This window comes from Lithobates pipiens, unplaced genomic scaffold (genome assembly GCF_037356315.1).
Source record: "Lithobates pipiens isolate NorthernLeopardFrog02 unplaced genomic scaffold, aLitPip1_a1.2 Scaffold_10, whole genome shotgun sequence".
Taxonomy (NCBI): domain Eukaryota; kingdom Metazoa; phylum Chordata; class Amphibia; order Anura; family Ranidae; genus Lithobates; species Lithobates pipiens.
In genome coordinates this window covers 106252466-106274220 of record NW_027507686.1, presented here as the reverse complement: position 1 = coordinate 106274220, position 21755 = coordinate 106252466, and the positions used below count along the sequence as shown (strand labels likewise).

Genomic DNA, 21755 nt, shown 5'->3' with positions numbered 1-21755 from the left:
GTCATTGAGCAGCCAATTGTTCCGGGCTGAACTGTTTAAATATGATAAAAACTATGTTGTAAAATAACTTATTTCACTTTTATAAAATTGAATTTCTTCCGGGTATTGGCCTTACCATCGTTACTACGGATTGGTGAATCTCTTGTGGACATAATTTCCGCCCTTACTTTGTTTTCCTGTCCAAGTCTAAACCAAGCCTCTATCTCGATCGCTGTTATCACGGCAACCAAGCTAAGCCATTGATTACGGCAAATCACTCTGTGCTGCTCTGATTCACTCCCTCTGTATGAAGTCTTATAGTCACAAGGGGAGAACCAGGAAGGAGAGGAGGAGAGCACAGCATTGGAAGGCTTCTTTCTCTGTGCCATTGCCAATGAAAGTCAATGGCATGCAGAGGATAGTGAAACAGCACATACAGCTTGCTGTTAAAGAATCCACGGAATGTGCAAGCATGGCTGACGTCACTACAGATTGGACGGTTTCTAAGGGAACAGAAAGTCAAGTGAAATTTCACAGGCAGTGATTAGCTGCCTGTTATATATAGATTAGAATGAGCTAAAGTGAAAGTGGAGGGTTTATAACCACTTTAACCACTTGCTTACTGGGCACTTAAACCCCCCTCAGTCCCAGACCAATTTTCAGCTTTCAGCGCTGATGCACTTTGACAATTGCGTGGGCATACAACACTGTACCCAAATTCAATTTTTATCATTTTTTCTCAAGTCATCTTCCAGGACGGCACACCTGAGAGATGAGAGGCTCCTCCCTACAGGAAACACAATCAATCGACAGCTGTTTTAAGTCCCCACCCTTCCCCTTGATCCTCAGTTTTTGATTGTGTTTCTCCCTACACAGCGAAACTGTTTGTTTTTTTCCAAATGACCCGAAGCCTGGGGCTGGTGGTCTCCCCCTGGGAGCCGGACCACAAGCCTGGGAAGCCTCTGGGTCTGGTAGGATATTCTTGTCCTTCCTGGGGGGTTCCCCTATCTTTTCCTCAGGGCGGGCAGCAGAAATTGGAAGAGCCCCCCTGAGAGCTGAAGGACCCTGGGTACAGTGGTGTACCCAGAACTTCAGGGGCCATTATCCTGTCTCCCCCTCCTTACCTGTACAGGTGGCTGTTCAGACGGGGGTGCTGGCCATCGGTTCTTTCCAGGGGGATCTTGTCCCCGACTCCTGGGTCCCCGGTAGCTCGCGTGGGCTGCCGGAGAGGGCGTGGCAACAAGCACCCGCGTCATTTTCAAACTTCGGGAAAATGGCAGCGGCGTTCTTACCCAGGAGGGAAGGCTGAGAGTCAGTAGGAGCAGGCGCCCACATCCTCCTTTCTCTAGAGCGAGGAGGCACCAGTTTACTACGGTGGATGTCTGCCTTAACCACCTCAGATATGAAGATGGGAATGAGGAATGGAAGGCATTGCCCCCCCCCCCCCCCCCATGTATATAGACTGACTGACTGGTACAGTGCAGGACACAGCCTAACCTAGCACCTCCCTATGGGGACAGCAGTTGGGGGGGGGGGAGCACTTTGGCGGCTATCCTCCTTGCGTGTGGACCATAAGGATGGAAAAGCAAGCCCGCTGGCTGTGGCAAAAAGAGGAAGACGACAACGGTGAGTACTTTACTTTCCTTTTGCCGTGGGAAATTAGCTGCAAAATCCCCAATTCCAGCCAGAGGGTTCCTGGGCATTTGAGATCTCACCTGGGGTCTGGATTCAAATAGCCCTTAAGCTTCTGCTAAAAACACCAGCCGCAGCCCCTCTTACATCAGAGAAGCTGTATGGTGGACAGGTGGTGCAGAGGAACGAGTGTGCCTAAACCACTTCAGATGAGAAAGAGGTAGGTAGGCCATTGCTCCCCCTTCCCCGTGTATATACTGACTGGTGCAGTGCAGAACTTGGGGTCGGGATACAAATAGCGCAGACGCCACTGCTAAAACCACCAGCCACAGCTCCCTCTTACAGCAGAGACACTGTGGTTATCGCAGCAGTAGGTTGCCAGCCTCTCCCTACATGCCCAGTTGTGGTACATTTAGTAGGGATGAATATAGCGTACAGAGGGGACCTGGTAGATACAAAGTTACTTACAGGCCAGGTATACCACTGAACAGGTTATTAATTGGGCAGTGGTTGGTGGATTCAGAAGCTCCCCTGGTCAGCAGGTGCACTAGGTTACCGGCCCTATTAGCCCAGCTGCTAGGAATCTGAAGTTGCTTCACAATGTTTAAAAGCTGACCTAACATTCAAGGATGGGCAGAGACCAAGCTACTGTGTGGCACAGTAGGGGTTCCCTTGTCACAGATCCTCCTTTTGGGGGTTGCCTGCTATAGTTAACTTTCATAAGCTCCAACCTCCCACTCCACCTTTACACTGTGTTTATATTATAGTGTAGGAGGTAAGAAGAAACTTTTTTTATTGGTTTGGGCTACAATCCACTCAGTGGCAGATCTAAAGGCGATTCACCATAGATCGCTCCCTACATCCTTTTAATTGAGGATTTTCTGTGCAAACCTATGCAAGAGCTACATAATTGATTGCTTGAAGCCTGCAAATAGCTATTTACCTCCCAGGCTAAACTGGTAACCACCTCTTCTAGAGAGGTCTTAAATTGGTCTCTAGGGCTGGGCTCATTGAGACTTTAGTTGCTAATCAGCACCACCTGGATATGTGCTGGCTAGCGTTTGCTCAGTCTATGGAGGTAAGGTAGGACAACAACTACTACTAATAGTAGGGTGTCCAACCATTTTAGGATCTGTTCCTTCTCTGGTGGTGAAGGTTTAGTATCTACAGCCCAGGCTATGCCTATGAAATAAATTGCCTGTTGGTTATTTCATAAAGGGATAGACCATGACTCCTCATTGGCTGCACACCAGTAGACCTCAGTAGTGAAGGTTTGTGCTTGCTGGGATGTTTTTGTGGCACAGCAGAAATACACATTGAGATTTGTGACATCTCTGCTTAATAAGGACTATATTGCTGTACATCAGAAATGCACTGCACTGAAGCTTGTTTTCTGTCCTTTATATACTAAAGGTACTGCTTTGTTTGGCTACAGATCAGAAGAATACAACAGTGAAGGTGGTCTGTACTTTCTGGTTTTGTGTTGCACAGCAGAAATGCACATCATTGAGTCTGGTGACATCTCTGCTCATAATGGTTATATTGCTGCACATCAGACATACACAAGATTGAGGTCTGTCTGTGGGGCTTTGTGTCCTGTTTTACTGCCTTGTTGGTTACTTATCAGAAAGGCAGCAGTGAAGTCTGATGGTCCTGATTTGCGTGGCGCTGTGCTGATTCAGACAGTGCTATTAACAGCAATGGCTGCCGAGTTTAAACATGCGATTTGACATGTTGAGTCGCATGACAAATCATTTCAATATGGATGTGCTATCTCTATTCAGAGTGTTTTATTGTTGCACATCAGATTTATACAGCATTAAGGTCTGTGAGGTTTTGTGTCCTGTATTACTGCCTTATCAGAAAGGCAGCAGTGAAAATTGATGGTTCGAATTTGTTGGGCTACTTAGTAGAAATACAAATTGAACCCCTGCCAGGTGTAGTACATATACTGCCTTTGGTAATCCGTGTAGCACCACAAAGTGGTGTTGTGCTGATTTTAGCCATGCGATTTGACATGTTGAGTCGCAAGGCCAAATCGCTTCAATATGGATGTGCTATCTCTATTCAGAATTGTTATATTGTTGCACATCAGACATATACAAGATTGAAGGTTGTCTGTCCTTTTATGTCTTGCATATACTGCCTTATTGGCTGCCTATCAGAAAGGACACAGCAGTGAAGATTGCTTGTCTTTTTCTGATTTTGTTTTTGCTGCTCAGCTGAGAGACACATTGAGGATGGTGGCCTCTCTGCTCAGTATTGGTATATTACTACACATCAGACATACACAAAGATTGAATGTTTGTGTCCTGTATGTCCTATATTTACTGCCTTATCGTTTGTATATCAGGCTAAGCAGTGTTTCTCATGGATCTACCTTTCTGCATCTTAGGGATACACAGCAGGGGTTTGTTGGCTGCAATCCTCCAGGGAGTCACAGCATTGGGGACCCCTTACTTGTTCGACCTGAAAATTGCTATTTGTTTTTTTTTTTCCCTGCGACCTGTGTAATCTTGAGGTCTGTGGATCCAGGAATCAGGGACTGCTGGTGTCGCACAGACACAAATGGTACCCATTGGAAGCCATAGTATATGACTTCTCATGCGTCTTGCAGTCCCAAGTCGCAGGTTGGGTCGCACGGGTGTGGGAACCCTAAACTTATCTGTCCCTTCTGATTGAGGTTTTGCTACACAGCAGGAATACTCATCATGACGTTATTGTTTTATTTTGCAGCAGACCAGAAAGATTGCAGCTGTAAAGGCTGTCTGTCTTTTTCCTCAGTGTCTGCTTTTATGTTGTTGCACAGCAGAAATACTCAAGATTGAAGCTTGTTGGTGCTTTCTGTTTCAGAAAAACACAATGCTGCAGGTTGCTTGTGTCCTTTCTCAGTGTTGGTTCTATCTGAACTACACTACAGAAGTGCATGACAGAAAGGATTGTCTTGTGTTCCATATTTTTCCCTGTGGCATAGCAAAAATGCACAACACGGGAGTTGGTGTTCATATTAATCTTATAACTGTGGTGGTTTGTCAGAAATACACAACATAGAAGTTTGGGTCTTTCTGTCTTTATAGCCTTGTTTTGCTGTACATAGGTAAAGCACAACAGTAAAGGGGGTTCCTGTCCTTTCCGTATTTATATATCAGTTATGACCTAGCTAGCTGCACTAAAGAAATACGCAGCATTTAGGGTTTGCTTGATTCTTAATGTTTTTACGTCTTGGCAGCACATCAGAAAACCAGACTATGAGGACTGTTTGTCTACGTTGAGGTTCAGATTTGGGTCTCTTCCCATATTTGATATATTGGTTTAGCTAGTCACACTCAGGCACACAACATTGTTGTCTATGCTTGTGTCCTTTCTGTCTAAATCTATTGTGCCGTGCCCACAATCTATGATCATTTTATTTGTGATATTAATAATGCATGTATCACCTTTTTGTATTTCAGCCTTCTTTTCCATGGAGGGGCCAGGAGTTCGGGCTGCAGCTGTCACATGTCAGAAAACCTTGACCACTTGCATTCAGGGATGCCAGAACCATTTCCTAGGGTTGAAGCCCTGTAGGGTTATGGGACACTGGAGGAAGGGGATAATGAATCGCCCTGTTTAGTAAGAACTTGGAGAGTTCTGTTCAGAGGAGTATTAGGGCCTGAGGATGAAGTATAAAGATGTATACCCGATCGAATAGGTTTCGGCTCGGTGCATGGCCTTCATTTTGCCCTTTTAGCAAAACTAGACATAGCAATATGGGTAGTCTACTCCTGCTAGGGACTTTAATCTCCTGAAGAAGGCTCTCAGGCGTAAGTAAGGACATAGATTGGGCGTGCCTTAAACCCAGGGTTCAAGCTTCTGTTAATCTATTTCCCTTAAGTAGGCTTCCCTTTAGTCTTTTGCTGACATAAAGATAAAAAGGAAGCAGTTTTATTTCCCTCAACAGGATAGTGTTAAGACAGGCCCTCTTATTGATTAATGTAGTGTCCTTGTCTTACACAGGTCTCTTATTTATCTTTTTAGTGGTTCTAAGTAGCACCTACAGGCATAATAGGCCATGGTTGTTAGATGTGTGAGATAGGCAACATTGCTAACCTACAAGTTTAACATGTTTTCTGATTCCATTTTTAAGAGCCCATTTCACCTAGATACTGCATCCGAAGCGGAAAAGGCAGGAACATCTGTGGAGCAGACCTGCAGATCAGCCGCATGATCCAGCTAAGATGCCTTCATCAAGCATATGAGCGTATGGAGTGGAGGTAAAGCTCACTACAGAGCCAAGGTTCGCCAAGAGGGTTTTGCAGTGGCCCCACCCTAAGGTAGGCCTGAGGTACTTGTTTATCCTCTCAGGTGTGCCGTCCTGGAAGATGACTTGAGAAAAGTACCAGTTACTTACCGGTAACTGTCTTTCTGGGAAATCTTCCAGGACGGCAGGCCTACTTCCCGCCCGTTGGAGGAGGGAAAATTCTAGAACACTAGAAGGTGAGTACCTATGAGGAATGATTTCCCTTGTGAACCTGGTTCAGGAGTTACTTCTCTACAAACTGAGGATCAAGGGGAAGGGTGGGGACTTAAAACAGCTGTCGATTGATTGTGTTTCCTGTAGGGAGGAGCCTCTCATCTCTCAGGTGTGCCGTCCTGGAAGATTTCCCAGAAAGACAGTTACCGGTAAGTAACTGGTACTTTTTCCCACAAATAGAGCTTTCTTTTGGTGGTATTTAATCACAGCTGGTAGTTTTATTTTTTGCTAAACAAACAAAAAAAGATGCAAAAAAAATAAATAAATCATGTTTAATAGTTTGTTATAAAATTTTGCAAACGGGTCATTTTTCTCCTTCATTGAAGTGCGCTGATGAGGCGGCACTGATGGGCTGCACTGGTGGGCACTGATGGGCTGCACTGGTGGGCACTGATGGGCTGCACTGGTGGGCACTGATGGGCTGCACTGGTGGGCACTGATGGGCTGCATTGGTGGGCACTGATGGGCTGCATTGGTGGGCACTGATAAGGCGGCACTAATAGGCACAGATAAGGCGGCACTGATGGGCAAAGATGGGCACAGATAAGATGGCACGGATGGGTGGCACAGATGGGTGGCACGGACGGGCACTGATAGGTACCACTGATAGATGGGACTGATGGGCACTGATAGGTGGCTCTGATAGGTGGCACTGCTGGGCACTGATGGGCGGCACTGATGGGCACTGGTAGATGACACTGATGGGCACGGATATGTGGCACTGGGGTGCAGCACCTTTGAGGCAGACTGTGGACGGAAAGGTTCTTTTGCTGGAAGCGCAGTGGTAAATACACAGGTGAAAGGGCATTAGTGAGTGTATTATTGATTTGCAATATTTTTTTGTGACCTTTTAGATAATGAAAGCCTGCTGATGTTACCAATGAACAACTTTGGCTTCTTACCAATTCTACACTTGTGAAGTGATTTTTGTTCTATATCTCAATGCAAAAAAAAAAAAAAAGAAAAGAAAAAAACTATTGTTCCAAAAAATAAAACCACCCTGCAGTTGAGACTGTTATCTTGATTGCAGTGTAAGTACCGTATATACTCGAGTATAAGCCGAGATTTTCAGCCTCTTTTTTGAGGCTGAAAGTGCCCCCCTCGGCTTATACTCGAGTCACCGCTGTCTGCCCGCTCGATCAGCGTGTCGAGCAGACAGACAGCGGCCATTCTATGATTCAAAAGCCGCGCCTCCGGCTCCGCCTTCGCCTGTGATAGGCGGAACACTGAATTTCCCAGCAGCCTGTGTTCCGCCTATCACGGGCGTCGTCTCATCCTCGTACTACGGACGAGGATGATACGACGTCCGTGATAGGCGGAACACAGGCTGCTGGGAAATTCAGTGTTCCGCCTATCACAGGCGAAGGAGGAGGCGCGGCTTTTGAATTTTACAATGGCCGCCGACGAAGAGGGCACGGGACGGAGGCAAGGCAAGGCACGGCACGGGACAGGACGGGACGGGACGGGACGGGACGAAGGCAAGGCACGACACGGGACGGAGGCTCGGGACAAAGGCTCGGGACACAGGTAGGCTGGACACACACACACACACACACACACACACACACACACACACGGATGGAGACACACACACACGGATGGATGGATGGATGGAGACACACACACACACAGGGATGGATGGATACACACACACACAGGGATGGATGGATGGATGGATGGATGGAGACACACACACACAGGGATGGATGGATGGATGGATGGAGACACACACACACAGGGATGGATGGATGGATGGATGGAGACACACACACACAGGGATGGATGGATGGATGGACACACACACACACAGGGATGGATGGACGGACACACAGGGATGGACGGACACACAGGGATGGACGGACACACACACAGGGATGGACAGGCATGTCTCACCCTCGGCTTATACACGAGTCAATAAGTTTGCCAGTTTTTTTGGGGGTAAATTGGGGGCCTCGGCTTATATTCGGGTCGGCCTATACTCGAGTATATACGGTACTTCTGTGTGCAATAACCACAATGCTCTACATGTATATATTTTACAAATTATTGCATATTATTTACTTGTGACTATATTACTTTTTCCTCTAGGTAATTTATATAGTAATTATCATGGACCTTTCCTTCTCTGACAAAATCATCTTGGCTCCTATGGTTCGCGTGGGAACCCTGCCCATGCGCCTTCTTGCTCTAGATTATGGTGCAGACATTGTTTACTGCGAGGTAAGATAATTCATATAAAATGACTTACTTAAATTGTATCCAATACCAAAAATTTGGGAAAAAAAGCCCACACTTTTCAATTATAAAATTTTGCAAATAAATCTTTCTTATTAAATTTAGGCCAAACTTAGTCTGCTACATTTCTTTGGTAAAAATAGCTTCACAGGTTGCCACTGGAGTCCTCTTCCACTCCTCCATGACGACATCATGGAGCTGGTGGATGTTAGAGACCTTGCACTCCTCTACCTTCCATTGAGGATGCCCCACAGATGCTCAATAGGGTTTAGGTCTGAAGACATGCTTGGCCAGTCCATCACCTTTACCCTCAGCTTCTTTAGCAAGGCAGTGGTCGTCTTTGAGGTGTGTTTGGGGTCGTTATGTTGGAATAGTGCCCTGTGGCCCAGTCTCAGAAGGTAGGGAATTATGCTCTGCTTCAGTATGTCACAGTACATGTTGGCATTTATAGTTCCCTCAATGAACTGTAGCTCTCCAGTGCCGGCAGCACTCATGAAGCCCCAGACCATGACACTCCCTGTGCTGGCAGCACAACCTCTGGATATGACGCTTGACTTGTGCACTCAACTTCTTTTTGGTTGACTATGGCAAAGCCTGTTCTGAGTGGAACCTATCCTGTTAAACCGCTGTATGATCTTGGCCACCGTGCAATTTCAGGGTCTTGGCCATCTTTATGCAGAGCAACAATTATTTTTTTCAGTTCTTTGCCATGAGGTGTTATGTTGATCTTCCAGTGACCAGTATGAGAGAGTTAGAGTGATAACACCAAATTTAACACACCTGCTCCCCCATTCACACATGAGACCTTGTAACACTAACGAGTCACATGACATTGGGGAGGGGGAAATGGCTAATTGGGCCAAAGGTGGAGGAGCGCAAGGTCTCTAACATCCACCAGCTCCATGATGTCGTCATGGAAGAGTGGAAAAGAACTCCAGTGGCAACCTGTGACGTTCTGGTGAACTCCATGCCCAAGAGGGTTAAGGCAGTGCTGGAAAATAATGGTGGCCACACAAAATATTGAAACTTTGGGGCCAATTTGGACATTTTCACTTAGGGGTGTACTCAATTTTTGCTGCCAGCGGTTTAGCCATTGATGGCTGCATGTTGAGTTATTTTGAGCGGGCAGCAAATTTACATTGTTATCCAAACTGTAAACTCACTTCTTTACATTGTAGCAAAGTGTCAATTTTTCAGTGTTGTCACAGGAATAGATATAATAAAATATTTACAAAAATGTGAGGGTGTACTCACTGGTTAGCATTTGGTTCCGCTCCTTAATCTGACCATGCATCTGTATAATATGGGCAATGGACTGGGTGACGTTGAGCCTCTGACTTCTGAATCAATGACAGGCATTGAATTTTGATTTCAATAAGAATTTAGATTTTCTTTTTTTTTATTACAGTGATACTAAAGGTTAAATAAAAAAAAAACCTCTCATAATTACCTGCTCTGTGCATTGGTTTTGAACAGAGCAGCCCTGATCCTCATATTTTCAGTCCCCCACTGGCCCTCCTGGCACCTCTTCTTCTCTGAGTGCCCCCATGGCAAGCTGCTTGCTATGGGGGCACTCATGTTTACTCACTCCATAAGACGCATAGAACAAGGCTTGGTCGCAACCCTGCTCCCTCCTCAATGGCTGTGATTGACAGCAGCGGGAGCCAATGGTAAAAAGGTAAAAATCTGAATACTGAAGGTTGTTTACACATGATAGTAAAGAAAAAAAAAAACCTTCAACCTTTAAAACCACTTTAAATCACCTGGACTATATTATTGAATGATTGGGATTGCTTAATTGTCAGGTAATTTTAGGATTCGAAGTACTGATACTCCTGCCTGCTAGTTATTAATTATGTATGTATGTAGATAGGGAAACCACCATGGAGAGATTAATGCTGTGTACACATGGCCGGACTTTGCCAGCAAAGGCCCGGCAGAATGAATCCCACGGACAATTTGATCGTGTGTGGTAGAGCTGTAACTAACGGTTAGTTTGTCTGTTGACTAATCTATCGATTTATTTTTTCGATTAGTCATAGACTATACGATTATTTATTTTTTTTTTTATTATTTTTTTTTTATTTTTTTATTAACCACTTGCTTACTGGGCACTTAAACACCCTTCCTGCCCAGACCAATTTTCAGCTTTCGGTGCTCTCACACTTTGAATGACAATTACTCAGTCATGCAACACTGTACCCAAATGAATTTTGTGTCCTTTTTTTCCCACAAATAGAGCTTTCTTTTGGTGGTATTTGATCACCTCTGGGGTTTTTATTTTTTGCGCTATAAATGAAAAAAGACCGAAAATTTTGAAAAAAAACGCATATTTCTTTGTTTCTGTGACAGAATTATGCAAATTATTAATTTTTCTTCATAAATTTTGGCCACAATTTATACTGCTACATATCTTTGGTAAAAATAACCCAAATTAGTGGATATTATTTGGTCTTTGTGAAAGTTATAGAGTCTACAAGCTGTGGTGCGAATCGCACAAAATTGATCACATCTGATGTACTGGTGGCCTATCTCGCTTCTTGTGACCCGAACAAGTCAGGAAAGTACAAATACCCCCCAAATGACCCCTTTTTGGAAAGTAGACATTCCAAGGTATTTAGTAAGAGGCATGGTGAGCTTTTTGATGCTGTCATTTTTTTCCCACAATTCTTTGCAAAATGAAGATTTTTCATTTTTTTTATTTTTCTCCACAAAATTGTCATTGTAATAGGTTATTTCTCTCACGTGGCATGTGTATACCACAAATGACACCCCCCAAAAAATTCTGCTACTCCTCCTGAGTATTACAATACCACATGTGTGGGACTTTTTCACAGCCTGGCCACATAGAGAGGCCCAACATGCAGGGAGCGCCATCACGTGTTCTAGAAGCATAAATTACACATCTAACTTGTTGACTATTTATTAGACTTTTGAAATACCAGGACAATGACACGTGACACTGATGACAGATGGCACTGATACGTGGCAATGATGACACTTATACGTGGCACTGATGACACGTGGCACTGATGACAGATGGCACTAATATGTGGCACTGATGACAGATGACACTAATATGTGGCACTGATGACACGTGGCACTAATACGTGGCACTGATGACACGTAGCACTAATACGTGGCACTAATACGTGCCACCGGTGACAGATGGCACTAATACGTGGCACCAATGACACGTGACACTGATGACAGATGGCACTGATAAGTGGCATTGATGACACGTGACACTGACAACAGATGGCACGTGACACTGACAGGTGGCACTGATGACAAATTGCACTGATACGTGGCACTGATGACAGATGGCACTAATACGTGGCACTGATGACAGATGGCACTATGTGGCACTAATAACACGTAGCACTGATGACAGATGCCACTTATACGTGGCACTGATGACAGATGGCACTGGGGACAAATGGCACTGACAACAGGTGGCACTGGGGACAGATAGCACTGCGGGCAGGTGGCACTGGGGTGGGGTGGATGGCACTGGGGCGGATGGCACTGGGGCGGATGGCACTGGGGCAGGATGGCACTGGGGCAGGATGGCACTGGGGGGGGGGGCATGGCACTGGGGGGGGGGCATGGCACTGGGGGGGGCATGGCACTGGGGGGGGGGGGGATGGCACTGGGGGAGGATGGCTCTGGGGGAGGATGGCACTTTTTTTTTTTACACTTTTTTTTTTTTTTCCTTTTGTACACTGACGGCTGCTGCAGCCGTTCTTCTCTCCCCTCTCACACGCTGTCTGTGTGAGGAGGGAGAGCGGCGCTGAGAGATGATCTCATATGTTTACATATGAGATCATCTCCCATTGGACACGCCGATCACGCTGTAAACGGCTGCTGTGATTGGCCGTTTACAGCGATCTGTGTTTGCCTGTCCCCGGGGGACACGGCAAACACAGAACTTCCGCGATGAGTGCCCGCGACGGCGCGCATCGCGGAAGTAAACACCAGGCCGTCCAGGGACGGCCAGGCGAGGGAAGCCGCCCGCCCGAAGGCCGTCATTCGGCTATAGGGCGGGCGGGAAGCGGTTAATCTAGTGTTTTTTTTGTTTTGTTTTTATTAGCTAATTAATCCTTTGGATAACCTTACAAAAAATAAGTACATTAAAAAAAGGTAAGATAAAAGAATATAACTAGTACACACACACACACACACACACACACACACACACACACACACACACACACACACACACACACATATATATTATATATATATATATATGTGTATGTACTTATATTCTTTTATCTTACCTTTTTTTTATGTACTTCTTTTTTGTAAAGTTAAGCTAAAAGAATATAAATATATATATATTCTTTTATCTTAGCTTTATATTTTCTGTTCAGAAGTTCATGAATGTTTATAATTTATTTTTTACAATGTTCTCTTTTTTTAAGGGGGAGGGTGTGTGGGGTCAGTGTTGTGTTGTGTGTTTTTTTTTTTACAATTTTTTTATTTATTGCAATTTTTTTATCAGTCCTGTTGGGGGGCTATGGTGAGATATCAGGGGTCTTAACAGACCTCTGACATCTCCCATTTGAGACAGGGAAAGGGACTAGGGACAGAGATTCCCCAGTCCCTTTCTCTGCAGCCTCTGCTGCATTGATAATGAATGGAGAGAAGACAGCGGCTTCTCTCCATTCATTAACTGAGACATCGTAATCACAGGAGGTTACAATGTTTCAGTTATGTGAATGGACAGGGTCAGTGGTCACTGACTCTGTCCATTCTCAAAACGAAGGAGCCGGGTTTACGGGCTTCTACCTCCGCTCTCCATCCTGAGATACCGAGGGGGGGGGGGGCGGCAGCACGCAGGGGGAGAAGAGAGAGGGGGACAGATGCACGGAGGGGGAAACGAGAGGGGGCAGCAGCACAGAGGGTGAAAAGAGAGGGGGGCGGCGGCACAGAGGGGGAGAAGAGAAGGGGGTGGCAGCACAGAGGGGGAGAAGAGAGGGGGACGGCGGCATGGAGGGGGACAGATGCACGGAGGGGGAGAAGAGAGGGGGACGGTAGCACAGAGGAGAGCGGGAGATATGGAGCAGTGTGACGCATCGATGCCCTGCACGCACATCAACGTATTTTTGTAGTCGACGTAATCGATTACGTCAACTCATCGTGGCAACTCTAGTGTGTGGGCTTCATAGGACCTTTGCTGTTGAAAAATCAGAAGGACTTTAGATTTAGAACATGTTTCAAATTTTTCCGACAGACTTGAGTTTGGTCAAAAAATCAGTTCGTCTGTATGCTAGTCCGATGGATGAAAACGGACGCTAGGGCAGCTGTTGGCTACTGGCTATGAACTTCCTTATTCTAGTCCGGTCATACGTCATCAGCTTCAAATCCGTCGGACTTTGGTATGATTGTGTGTGGCCCAATCCCTTCATTCGGAAAGTCAGTCGGAAGTCCGCCGAAAGACCATCGGACCTAGTTTGTCAGAAAGTCTGGTTGTGTATGCGGCACAAGTCTCCAAATATATGTTGCCAACATCCCTAGGATTTATATAAAAGGACAAGAAACGTATCCCCCAGTACTGTGGGATTTAATGGGCAGACTACAATGAACAATATAATAAAAAAAAAAAAATTAAGAGTTTATTGAAATATTAAAATTGTGTTGGCGCAAACATCACCATTTGAAGTACAAAATAAAAATGGCAAAATACAGTATACCAAAGCTCATAAAGAGCTGATGAATGACGAAGTTGCTTCTCATTAAGCCTCGAGGGGGTACTTTTCTTGTCCTTCTATATTAATATGGGGAAGCCAAGGATCACCAGCAAATCTTTTATTTGTTCAAACAGCAGGCAAACAAGGTAGCTTTTCTTCAGCATAAAACAAAACAGTCTGGAGCACATGCGCGGAGGCTTCTAGGATGGCGGTGTAAGCCCGGAGCTCCGCACATCGCTAGCCGTACAGTGTTAAAAAGCAGCATGAAGAGGCTGACAGGATCTCCCTAAATAACGGGAGGAGGCAGCAGAGATCAAAGGGCTTCTTTATATGCCGGGAAGACATTCCAGACGAACCCCAGGTTCTAAGTTTGAGCCCTTTGAAAAGCGGGACATATCCAAGATGGCGGCTGCACCTCAGACAGGAGCATACACCACAGCTGAAATCTCCACAGCAGCCAGGCAAGTTGTGCTCCCTGCGACCCTCACCTATGTACCACAGTTACAGGGTGTAGCTACCTCTCGACACTTCATTGCCTGAAAACACAGTGCCCCTTATAGAATGTCCTATGGGACCTTTTGGAATGCCCTCTCTGGAAGTAAACCCTACTCGCCCAGACTTTATTTCTACACAAGCAGAACAGGATCTTGATGTTCCCTTCAATGTTTCTGACTTGTTTTTTAAAATCTCAGAATTTTTGGGTAAAGGTCTAATCCAAAATGCTGTAAGGATCACAGGGGAAATCAGGGCAGATTTCCAAAACCTGGGAACCAGGATTGAACACATAGAACACAAGTTGGATGTTACTATTTCTAGGTGGAACCAAAATTCTGACTAGTTGCATTTTATGCAAGAACAGCTTGACACTGCTCAGACCCGGATCGACAACCTAGAGAATCTTATGAGAAGGGACATTTTTCGCATTGGAGGGATACCAGAAACTGTTACTAATGTACAGGCTGCAGTTCAGGAAGTTATCAAATCCTTGATCCTTCGGTCCCTGTGCATAAATTTGAGTTGGATAGGGCACGCAGATCCCTAGGCCCTCCCAGGAAAATGGATCTCCGAGGGATATTGTAATAAAACCGCACTTTTACTCAATAAAAGAAGTGATGAAATGTTCCCGCCAACAGGACCAGATACAGTACCAAGGGAAAGTCATACAAATTTTTGCCGACATTTCCCCAACCACCATCTGAAAAAGATGATCATTGAAACCCCTTTTGATAGCCCTTACCAAGAAGGACATTAAATATCGCTGGGCCTTCCCATTCACTCAGAAATTTACCTATAACGGTAAACAAATATTCCACAGTTTTCCAGAGGGAGAGCGTCTGTTGCTGGACCTGAAGCTCATTACCCGTGATTCGGAGATGGATACATCAGCCGCACAGCAGGGATCTGCTAAACGCCAATCTCCACTAAGCCCAACCTCTCAACTATGGAACAAGGCTAAACACAAGAAAGTCAAGGTTAACTTCCCTCCCTGATGTGGGGACGTATAACACACCTGTATTTAAAACTTTTCTCGGCCATGTTACTAAGGCGGAAAATGTTTGATTTTCAATATTGAATTTGAACTGATTTTGTTCTTATCACACGGGACAGTTGCTGGAGTTTAGTTTAGAGGTCTGCACAATGTTTCTCTACCAAGAGTGCACCTTATACTTAAAGGGGTGTTCCAGCTGGGAATTTTTTTAAAAGTCAGCAGCTAAAAAAAAAAGTAGCTGCTGACTTTTAATAAGGACACTTACCTTTCCAGGGCACCTGCGATGTCGGCCACCCGAGGCCGACCCGTCCCTCGGCTCTCGGGTTCCAGTGCTGCCATCCTCACTAAGGGAAACAGGCAGTGGAGCCTTGCGGCTTCACTGCCCATTTCCTACTGCGCGGATTGCGCAGCGCTTTGTGAATGGGACACGCTGTGTTAGGAAACGCACAGTTCCCAGAACACAGCTTGCCCCATTACCCAGAAGACAACGTGAGGAGGAGAGAAGACCGAAGATCACCACTGAGTAGGAAGAGGCAGATTAGGAAGACTGCTTAGCAAAAGGGATTTCTGATAAGGTAAAAACATTTTTAAGAATATTAATGCTGTTTTTTTTTTTGTTTTTTTTTTTAGGGTAGCCCTCCACTTTAACAACCTTATCAGTTTGGCCTCACCCCTATTTACTTTGTCTCCCCCAGTTTGTTCTTTTAGAATGCTATAATAAAAGATGTAACTGTTAGCTATTTCTGCACATTTGAATGTTTATGTGCTGTCACTTGCTGGAGCTGATGCATTGCGCTCCCACCTACTACTCAGGCAGTTTGTTTTCTGCACTGTGTGGTGGGGATATAGCCCTTTGTATGGGCTATGCAAACATTTTTATTATGAATGAGGGGAGGGAGTCTTCCCCTCACCTCATTCCGGGCCGGGTTATGGCCTTATGGTATTTTGCAAACTGCTGATATTTTCTTTTCGTTTTTACTTCTCTTTCCTTTCTAACTTCCTTTCTCACCTAGCCTGCCTGTCAATGAGATTTTGCTGCAGGATGTACCCAGACATATTGACCCTTATAATAGGGGATGAACCTATTAGATATTTTGTTACTCCTTCATGTACTGAGGGGGGTGGATGTAGGTTGGTCGGCGCTCTTTCTCTTTTTTGCTCCATGGCTAATAATAATTCTACTTGTTTTCCCTTACGCATAATTTCTCATAACTCTTAGGGGTTAAATTCCACAGTCAAAAGAAGGAAGGACATTCAAGTCTACTGTGCTTGTCGCATTGATGTGGTCCTCCTACAGGAGACTAGTTTTCCTCAGCGATTTACCCCCTTGTTCTTACATTCACATTTTCCTACATTTTATTTGGCAAATGTGGAAAACGAAACAAATGGAGTGGCGATTCTATTTTCCAAACACTGCAAATTTAACTTTAAAATGGAACACAGAGACCCAGAGGGAAGGTTCCTACTAGTTAAAGGTATGATTGAGGATAAAAAATATACATTTATTTCTTACTATGCTCCTAATAGAGGACAACTACAGTTCTTCCAACAGATGTTCAACATCCTTGACCCATTTATGGAAGGTATCATAATTATGGGGGTGACTCTAAGCCCCTGTACACACGGTCTGAGATTCTGCCAACCAAATCCGTCTGATTTTGTCCGTCAGATTTCGTCCGACGGATTGTGTCCGAAATTGTTGCATACACACGGTCGGACTAAGTTGTCGAAAAATCCGATCTTTCAGAACGTGATGACGTAATTTCGTTACGATGGGACTACATTCAGGCTAATAGCCAATAGCTTTGATGTAGGAATTTGATCTGAGCATGCGTGGCACTTGGTCCGATCAAAATTCGCTACACATGATCCGAGTATGTCCGATCGAACCAGTTGGTCGGGAAATGTTTCCAACATGTTGGAAAATTGGGTCCGACGGATATTCGGACGGAATCAGTCCGATGCATACCACACACAGTCGGATTATCCGACAACACGGTCCGATAGGACACATTCCGACGGATTCTCCGACCGTGTGTACAAGGGCTTATACAGCCTTTGATACTAGTCTAGAAAAATCTAAACCACTTAGAGCTCAGTCAATTAGTCCTAGAAAAACTAGTTTACTATTGCTATTAAATTGCGCAAATGGACATTTGGAGGGAACTAAATCCAAATGCATGAGATTTTACACACTTCTCAAACCCACATCTATCTTATTCCCATATAGATCATATCTTGCTGTCAACGCATCGTATTCCATTGGCTATTACATCATCTATTTTAGAAGTATCCTGGTCAGATCATTCCATGGTTCTGTTGGTTTTGGGTAAAGCTAATCATGGACAACATGCCTCTCATTGGACTCTCAATTAGTCCATTTTGAGAGATCCTGGCATGTTATTGGAAATACAGGAGGCTCTGCAGGAATACTTTTGACTTAACGATGTGGAAAATGTTTCTGCAGAGACTCTATGGGCAGCACATAAGGTGACCATTAGGGGTAACCTAATTCAAATTGCAGCAAAACTTAGAGAGGATGAGAGACATAGAAAAAATGGAGATAGACTTTATTTCTCTGAGCAAATTACATAAAAGTGATCCTTCCAAAGTTCCTAGTTCTACTCTAGATGCTGCTCGAGTGGCTCTAAATTTGGCTCTCACAGCGAAAGCTGATAAATCTATCGGACTGGGGCCAAGTTTTATCAGACAAAAGATAAAATTGGACCCATGCTTGCACACAAATTGTCCCCCAGGTTTCGTTCCCACGCCCTACCCAAAATTAAACAAAATTATGGCACCTTTACCCTGATTCCACAGCGAATATTGAATGCATTCCAGGAATTTTATGCTGATTTATATAAAGCAGATAAAAACTCTAACCCCACTAAAGTAGAAGAATTCCTGGATAATTTACATTTACCAACACTGACAGATACACATAGAGCTGAAATGCAAGCTCCCTTCTCTATAGAGGAGGTGTCAAAAGTTATCAAAACATTAAAGGGAGTTACAGCACCAGTTCCTGATTGATTCTCCTCACCCTATTATAAAACTTTTTCTGAAATACTACTTCAATACCTTACTAGATACTTCAATTCCATGACTAAGAGCACCCCGTTAGGTAACCCACTCAATATGGCATATATTGCATTAATCCCCAAACCAGATAAAGATACCAGCTACAGACCTATTTCTCTAATAATGACCTGAAAATATTTACCAAACTAGTAGCAAATCGATGAGCGTACTTTTAGAAGGCCTATATATCCATAAAGATCAGGTAGGGTTTATCCCTGGCAGGCAGGGTCCTGATCAAGTGAGAAGAGCGGTGGCTCTGATAATGCAATCGGAATGGGAGGGAGGTCATAAACAAGAAGGCATGCTATTATCATTGGATCTTTAGAAGGCCATCGATTTCGTTTCATGGCCATATCTCTTTGTGGTCCTTAGATGCTGGGGATTTGGGCCGAATAATTTAGGAATATTGGAAGCCCTATATTCTACACCTAAGGCTAGAATCAGACTTCAGGCACTTTTCTCTGACCCCATTGAGATAGCCAGGGGCACTCATCAGGGATGTCCCCTATCTCCCATGATATTTGCAATAATGATTGAATCTTTGGCGATAGCCATTAGCAATGATCAAAACATCGGGGGGGGGGGGGGGGGGGGTTCGGTGTGGTCTAGCAACTCATAAATGTGCATTGTTCGCAGATGATCTATCGCTTTTTGTAACATGCCCAATTTCCGCCATACCCCAAATATGAACATTGCTCAATAAATTTGGGTTAATATCAGGTCTTAAGGTGCACATGTCTAAGTCTCAGGCTCCTAATGTCTCTCCCAGGCCCTTTAGTCTCTCAACTACAGGAGAAATATGAATTTGGTTGGAGCATTTCCTCCATGAAATATTTGGGAATTAATATTACTCCCCAAGATTTAAAATCTTTACCAAGCAAATTACCCCCCCCCAAAAACTAGAAGCCGACCTTAGGAACTGGGAGTCACACAATATAGCTTGGATAGGCAGAATTAATTCAATTAGGATGACCCTCTTACCTAGACTCCTATATCTGTTTAGATCCCCTCCAATCCAGATCAGAAGGGACCATCTGAAAACCTTTCAAGGCAAACTTGCCAAATTTTTTATGGAATAAAAAAGGACCACGCCTTTCACACCGTAACTTAATCTTCCTAAACAAGGGGGGCTAGGCCTACCAAACCTTTTTTTGGTACTACCAAGCGACTCAGTGAAAACAGCTCTCGGCTATATACCTTAAAACTGAACAACTGGACTGGATAAAAATTTAAAATCAAGCAGCTCCTACATCTACCTTGGAAGATTTATTATGGTGTCCTCCCAAGAGTAGACCCCCCCCCCCATTCTATCTCCAACTCTCTCACAATCTCTCTCTATGTGGGATTCACTTAGGAGGCTTCCTTCCCTGGTCTCTGAACTACAACCATTGGCTAATTTGCTCCGAAATCCCCTGTACAATCATGGCATGGACATTGATGACTTCAAATGGTGGCTAGACAAGGGGGTGTATCGCATAGGACACTTTCTCTCTTGCACAGGCCCTCTACCCTTTAAACATTTTGTGGACAAACTAGAGCTTCCTTCCTCGGAAAGGATTAGATTTCATCAGATCTACAGTTTCATCCACTCCATATGGAAAAATAAATCTAATCCCTTGAGCATTATGGCTTATGAAAGCTGGGGTGAACAAGCCATGGGGCGGAAGGGGGGGATTTCTGTGATATGAGTCACTGGCTTCTAATACTGATAAATTGCCATACATGCTGGCCTGGGAGAAGGATCTACATACTGACTGGGAACTGGAAAACTGGTATGAGAACTATTCTTGATCGATCAAAGGCATCTACAATACCTCTCTCATAGAGACTAACATCAAACTATTCACAAGATGGTACTTAGTTCCTACAAGATTAGTGGCAATGTACCCTTCCACTTCACCTTTATGCTTTAGAGGTTGCCAAGGACTGGGTTCTATGATTCACATTTAGTGGGAATGTCCCAAACTCCGGGGATTTTGGAATAGGGTCTTCCACATTATTAGCAAGGTTACAGGTTATGCTGTCCCCCAAACACTAGTGATTGCAATGCTCAATGGATTAGTGCTGCATGTGCCTAAAACACTCGTAGACTAATTCTATTTATATTGACGGGAGCCAAAATAACCATTGCCAAAACTTGGAAGAATCTCTCGGTGTCTGTATTGTCCATGAAAAGAAAAATGTCATGGATAATGGAACAAGAGAAAATGGTCAGCTCCTTATTGGATAAGACCACACAATTTGAAGCCATATGGGATCCCTGGGCTCAGTATGTGGGAATTTCACTGATACCTGGCATAGACAGCAATACTAATCGCTGATCTTTGGATCTTTTATAGAACATAAAGGCATCACCCCATCCTCTTCTTCTTCTATCTCTTTATTCTCCCTTCACCGCTTTTAGTCTTTCCTCTTTAATTCTTTTTTCTTTCAGATATTATATATATAAAAATAATAATAATAATATATATATATATATATGTATGTGTATGTGTGTGTGTGTGTGTGTGTGTGTGTGTGTGTGTGTGTGTATTAGGGGTGCGCATCTTCACTTACCTCACAATTCGATTAGATTACGATTATCATGTCCAAGATTCAATTCGATTTGATTCCGCGATGCATCACGATTAATACCCAAGTGCCCATGGTTTTCAAATTTTCATCAAAAAATAAATGCAAGCAGTCAGAAATTGAATAAATATATTTATTTGTATCTTCTATTTAGTATTTAAACAAATTACACCAACCTCCCTGCTTATAGCAAAATCTGAACATGAACAACATGAACAGTGCAGCAGACAACAGTATTTATTTAAAAGAGTACTGTGACATCAAAACCTGTTGTGTAGTACAGTGCTGGCCTGGTAAAGTAGTTTACATTTTAATATTTGTTATGCAGAAGTAAACTACTTGTAACAGTAACACTACCACCTACATCTATAAAACAGAGCACTTCCACTTCCTGACTGAGTGGCAAACACAGTGAACCTATAACACAGGCACACAGTGTGTTGCAGAACTTTCTGGTTCACCGTGATGATTGTTTGCCAATGCCACCACCACCACCACTGCCCAGTGAGTCAACAGCACAGATCACCTAGATCAGCGTTATAAGCTCTCAGAGTTGTGT

General features: G+C 44.2%; 1 protein-coding gene across 8 annotated transcripts in view; it reads left to right on the top strand.

Moving 5' to 3' along the window:
- DUS2 (dihydrouridine synthase 2) overlaps positions 1-21755 on the top strand; it is a 1012599-nt gene that overhangs the window by 3528 nt on the left and 987316 nt on the right. For 6 of the 8 annotated variants that reach the window (XM_077457206.1, XM_077457175.1, XM_077457167.1 and 3 more), the window contains exon 2: positions 8213-8344. The exons of 1 other annotated variant lie outside the window; for it this stretch is intronic. In XM_077457206.1, coding sequence (XP_077313332.1) covers positions 8234-8344 — 111 coding nt within the window. In that variant the 5' untranslated portion in view covers positions 8213-8233. Of the gene's footprint in view, positions 1-8210; positions 8345-21755 lie in introns of those variants that run through there. One more of the 8 variants, XM_077457213.1, reaches the window with a different exon arrangement.